This window comes from Syzygium oleosum, unplaced genomic scaffold (assembly GCF_021117445.2).
Source record: "Syzygium oleosum isolate NSW1041296 unplaced genomic scaffold, Sole_v2.1 Sole_v2.09, whole genome shotgun sequence".
NCBI classification, from domain to species: Eukaryota; Viridiplantae; Streptophyta; class Magnoliopsida; order Myrtales; family Myrtaceae; genus Syzygium; species Syzygium oleosum.
The window spans coordinates 10,642,829-10,648,316 of NW_026607493.1; the positions used below are offsets into that span (position 1 = coordinate 10,642,829).

The 5,488-nt window shown below is 44.0% G+C and overlaps 1 protein-coding gene across 2 annotated transcripts; it reads left to right on the forward strand.

The window, feature by feature from the left end:
* The first annotated feature begins 1,585 nt into the window (after positions 1 to 1,585).
* LOC115661326 (calcium sensing receptor, chloroplastic) lies at positions 1,586 to 5,488 on the forward strand. 2 transcript variants are annotated; one of them, XM_030583626.2, is made up of 6 exons: positions 1,595 to 2,079; positions 2,626 to 2,871; positions 3,896 to 4,088; positions 4,306 to 4,447; positions 4,860 to 4,991; positions 5,111 to 5,488. In XM_030583626.2, exons 1-6 carry the CDS (start codon positions 1,870 to 1,872, stop codon positions 5,349 to 5,351), a joined length of 1,164 nt encoding a protein of 387 aa, XP_030439486.1. In that variant the 5' UTR covers positions 1,595 to 1,869; the 3' UTR covers positions 5,352 to 5,488. The 2 variants fall into 2 exon arrangements, with proteins under 2 accessions (XP_056170956.1, XP_030439486.1); XM_056314981.1 differs by lacking the exon at positions 5,111 to 5,488 and having other exon boundaries at positions 1,586 to 2,079; positions 4,860 to 4,995.

A 5,488-nucleotide genomic window follows, 5' to 3' on the forward strand; every position in this document is an offset into this window, starting at 1 on the left:
TTGAAGGTTTTCTATAAAAGTTCACAAAAAAACTATTAAGACAAGATTACATGATATCTATTAACCGATAAATTGTCCTGGTGGTTTGTAGTGTTGGTGATAACCATCAATAATAGATGGCTGTGGCAACAGTGCTAGAGTTAGCAATTGGTCGGAGGTGGCGACCGGCGATGTTGGCAATTGACGTATGGTTCGATCTTTTTTGACCCGATCCGCCCGCTCACCCTTCATCCGCAGCTACGAATGTGGACAAATTACGCCAATTTCATAAAATAAAGACCAAGGAATACGCACCTTGTTAACAGTGTGCAAGCCTAATCTGTGCTGTGAAAGAGCCCATGTTCTCATCCTCTCCCCTAACCAGGCCTTGAAATCATGACCGAGAGGTTGGTTTTTTTTCAAGTCCAGTCGCGAGGCCAATCGGAAGAGCAACTTGGGCAGAGCCCAAGCTCAGAACAAACGGATGTTAGGCTGCGCTCGGGCTGCCTCAGGAGGACTTGGCAACAACTATGCTTGTGTCACGAGTCGGCAATTCCTTGGCTGCGGAATATCTTGTGCGGCACCTGATAAGCCGGTAAGACCCCAGGCTAGCCTTCCTTCTAAAGTTGTTCCTAAGAACAGTACATCGAATTGCATTCTCGTGTCGGATCGTACCATATCCAGCTTAGCTCAGGCATCCAATCCTTCGAGCGAGACATACAGAACGCTTTAGGCACAAAAATTGGTTTCGGCCAGCCATGGGCTATGGCCTCATCAAGAGAGCGGCATTGGCTCCCGATTAATTTGTACACGGGAGGCTAATCCCGCTTTTAGAGCTCCTAAGAATATATTCATTCTAATCTATAACTCATGGTACAAATCAACTTGACATCATTCTCACGAACTAGTTGTATCGTTCCGTTCATACACTCACTCTTCATCCCGACGACACCAAGCTCTACCCATAAAGGTACGAAATTACGAGAGAATCACGATTCGTGACATTGGCCTTTGAAATTATTTCATGAGTGATATAATCTGAACTATTGGAAATAGCGAGTCTTGATGCCGATCCACATGGATCCCACCAGATAGGAGGGACTATGTTCGATATTAACGCCGCCGACTAGTTTTCCTCCCCTCGACAGTACGCCTTTTGTCTTCCACTTCAGCAAATTTAGTACATACAGTACATCTTCTGATCTGCCTCTCTCGTTTGAACTCAGCATTATCTAAGCCGCCCAGGTTGAACGAACGAAACGAAACGAAACATGCCATCTTCACAACGTGATCGTAACTAGTGATTAGACTCATCTGTCGCTTGTAAGAATGATTCCTAAACGGGTCATGATGAGCTTTTCTGTTCCAACTGCAGAAACTAACAAAGTCTCCCATTCTTAATCAGCCGACATCGAAGATGAGTGGTCAATCTTATAAAATTTTAGCTTTGGCACCAATCAAGGGGCAAATTGTGCTGGATAATTCAAGATTACTGGAACGGTCACTTTGATATACACTACAATAGAATCCCTATCAACGTAATGAACTGCATTTCCACGCAAACATACAGAGAGCAGAGAGAGAATGTGCACAGAACAGAGAGCTTCTGGTCCGGATAAGAAGTGACTGCAAATGCAACAGGGATCAAATGGGTGGCTCAAAGTGGACTCAGAAGCGCCCAATAAGATCAGTGGACCCTCGCGGACCAATGAAACGAGGGTCTTTCCATAAATGTCAAACCAAACCAAAATTTCCCGGTTCTCAACTCTCATCACACGATTCTTGAGAACCCAGATCGACCAGACATTGTGCGATTGATCGATCAACCCGCGAAAGGAATCGGGCCCAGGAGCCACTGAGAGGTGTGGCCAGAGAGTTGGGCAATTGGAGATGGCCATGAGAGCTTCCTCTGCCGCTGCCACTACTTCCAGAGTCTCTTGCTCTCTCTCTAAACCCGCTCAGAGACCGCAGCTGTTGAGACCCATCTCGGTGTCGTTGCCAACCTCGACCACACTCTCTCTGTTCGCTCTCTTCTCGCCTCCCCATGAAGCCAGAGCCGTCAGCCTCCCCAAAGACCAGATTGTCTCTTCTATCACGGAGGTAAAAGTTCCTGCATTTTTTCTTTTTTTCGAGTGGAGAGTCGCAAAGATTCTATCAACGGCGAAAGCGTGCTTGCTTCATTTTGTTTTATTTTTGGCGTCCTCTCACTACCAACCAGCGGACATCATCTGGCTGTGGGTCTCCAAAACCCGATGTCGTACGTTAAATCCTATGGAGCTTCCATTGCGAGAACCTTTCATCCGAATCGCAGATGTTCTTTCCGGGAACTTGGCGTTTGTATGGCTTTCTCATTTTTGGGAGAGAAATTGAGCTAGTTGCGTACCAAGGATAGTAAGAAATAACTTTTAAGAACCGCTTAAAAATGGGAAATTGTAGCCAGTGCCCACCTCACAGTATTAAAAAATGGTTAATCGATTCAATTGTGACCGGTCAAATTTGTTGGAATGAGTATCCTTTCATAATATCTGTGTTTGGATACCTATGTTGATCTTTTTTTGCTCTTTTTCTTTTGGGGGTGGGGGAAGGGACGGGATTTAAACCATGTTATTGGTTTCTTGAGGTTGCTTCTGAAATTTGAGTTGGCAGGTTGAGAAGACAATTGACCAGGTTCAGGAAGTGAGCTCGGGATTTTTGGACACTGCACAGAGCATTTTCCAAATTGTTGCAGATGCTCTGAAATTGGGAGTAGATGTTGCGGCTCCGTTGCTGCAGAAAGCTGGAGAACAGGCAATCAAGATTGCTTCCCCAGCTCTTTCCGAGGCTTCGAAGAAAGCCCAAGAAGCAATGCAGAGCTCGGGCATTGATGCACAGCCTGTCATGAGTGCTGCAAAGGTTTCTCCCTTGCATAAGTTTCACAGTTTGTATGCTTTGTCCCGACCCCAATTTATAACAACAAATGTGAAATCATGGTTTCAGCAGATCCCCATTATACTCTTATGATATGCTAGAATAGGCTGAAAATGAACTACTCATTCTTTCTAAAGCCATTGTTATTTGGAGATGGGTTCTTAATGCCATTCTAGGTATTAATTCAGTGGTCTGAGTATACCGTTTTGTACTTGCGAGGTCAGCATGTTGTTTTTTCAATGCAAGGCCACATTGACCTATGATTGGGCTTCACATGCTGTGTTGGGTTTAGGAGGTCAATGGGATGCAGCCTACTTGTGAACTCCCTAGGATGTAATGTGTGCTTAAAGTGGTGATATCAGCAATGAGGATATTACGACGTAAGACTGAAATCTTGCGTTGTGCTGACTTTGGCATTCTTTCTACGTTGCAGATCCTTTTCATGTATAAATACGAATGTCCCGTTGAAGAACATGGACTGACCTCGTCAATTAAACTCTTGGAAGTTAGGTGGGATGAACTTGATCAATCTAGTTACCTGTGTGTGTAGCTTTGTGGGGCAACCTCTTAGCTGGTCTTAATTACAGTCAGCCGGGAATTAATGGTGGCTGGGGTGGGAACTAGAGTAGCGTCTTCAAATATTGACATGGGGAACTCTGTTCTTCTTCTAATACACAATGAGTTCGCATTTGCAGAGCTTTGGACATGCTTCCATTGAGATATAGGCTGTCGGCTTTTTGTACCACACTATATCTAAGAGAGCATCTGGAGGCGATTCTATTAAGTTTCTCTAGTGCTTTTCTAGGCCTCACATAGTGACCATGAAATTCCCAGTATTTCACCCCACTGTTATGTTCAAATTGGTTCATCTGGCTCGTTCTCCAAAACATCTTTCTAGTGCACGCAGCTCATTGTTTGTAATGTTTTAAGACTACACTAGATGAGTGTACTTTACAATAAACTGGACAGTTCTTGAATTTTTGACCATGATAAGCACCTTTGGCTGCAGACAGTGGCTGATGCTGTACAGCAGACCACAAAGGTAATTGAGGAGGCTAAGCCTATTGCTTCGTCAGCTGTCGAGACTATCTCATCTGCTGACCCTACTGTGATTGTTGAGACGGCTGGAGCTTTATTTGTCGCGTATCTCATTGTCCCTCCAATTTGGTCCGCCATCTCTTTTAGCTTTCGTGGTTATCAAGGTAACCTTCTGTTGTACTTTGGTCTAATTCTGTCTATAGGATAAAAGGAGCTGATTAAGTTAAAGGATGTTAGAGGGAAAACAGGGAAAATTTCTTCTTTATCTTTATATGCTTTTGTAAATCGAACATCAGGGGGTCTTTACTGTTGCGATTCGTCCTTTTGTTAAGATCACTCGGTCTAAATATGTCATACTTTCCGAATTTCTTCCTCTTTCAGGTAACCTGACTCCTGCTCAAACTCTTGACTTAATTTCCACGAAGAGTCATATCCTTATCGATATTCGGTCAGAGAAGGAAAAGGATAAGGCTGGTGTTCCTCGTCTTCCCTCGAGTGCTAAAAACAGAATGATTGCAATACCGTAAGCAATCTGTCTGTGAAGTGCTCTGCTGTTTCCTTCACTGTTGCACTTTGATTATATACACTGTTAGATTGCTACAAGAGGCAGATTAAATGGCTATCTAAGTATAGTGATTGTGTTACGATGGTGAGTAAAATACATTTTGTTGCATGGAGACAAGATGAGTTGTGCAACTTATCTTTTGGTACCAAAAGTTCCCTGCCCAATAACCATAGCAGGTAACGCATGTTCGTCGTGTTCTGTCTGAGCATGCAAGTCTCCACATTGTCGGAAGAATAACTTGAAAAGTCAATCACATGTTCTTGCTCCGCATTTGCTTAGTCCTGAGAGATGGTCGAATTCCATGTTCTTTTTCTTTATTCGACTTGCATGCACAAGCATCAGACTGATCCATCATGCCTTGGATTTTCAGCTTGGAAGAACTGCCCAGCAAATTGAGAGGCCTAGTGAGAAATGTGAAGAAAGTGGAAGCTGAAATTGCAGCTCTAAAAATTTCATACCACAAGAAGATCGATAAAGGCTCCAACATCGTGATCTTGGACACGTGAGTTCCACTTCCCAGATTTTTTTCTTTTAGTTTTTTCCTCCGTTCTGCAACACATTATTCAGTGATATGGCTTCTGCTTCTGCGGGTCTTACACTGGCATTTTCACATGCATTCAGGTACTCCGATTCGGCAAAAATAGTTGCCAGAACGCTCACGAGTCTTGGGTTCAAGAACTGCTGGATTGTAGCAGATGGCTTCTCAGGAAGAAACGGATGGTTACAGAGTCGGTTAGGGACGGATTCATATAACTTCTCATTCGCTGAGGTTCTTTCGCCATCACGGGTTATCCCAGCCGCGGTGAGACGGTTCGGCACGACGAGCTCTTCAGGTGGAAAGTTACTTCCCGGGTCTAAATAAATAGCTCCTCTCCTTTGTTCCCCCCCATTTTGCCAGAGAATACCCAACCTGTGAATCTCAGTGTAGTGCTAGTGTCGTCGAATTGTCTGACTGGTGTAATTCTTTGATTTATGTCAGTTAGTTGATTCCTCTCCAAA

What these genes read in the sequence shown, in the direction of transcription:
- LOC115661326 (XM_030583626.2), top strand. Translation starts at nt 1,870, where the DNA reads ATGGCCATGAGAGCTTCCTCTGCCGCTGCCACTACTTCCAGAGTCTCT. An exon ending in TAGCTTTCGTGGTTATCAAG is followed by an intron (nt 4,089 to 4,305) that starts GTAACCTTCTGT and finishes TTCCTCTTTCAG; the next exon opens with GTAACCTGACTCCTGCTCAA. An exon ending in AACATCGTGATCTTGGACAC is followed by an intron (nt 4,992 to 5,110) that starts GTGAGTTCCACT and finishes ACATGCATTCAG; the next exon opens with GTACTCCGATTCGGCAAAAA.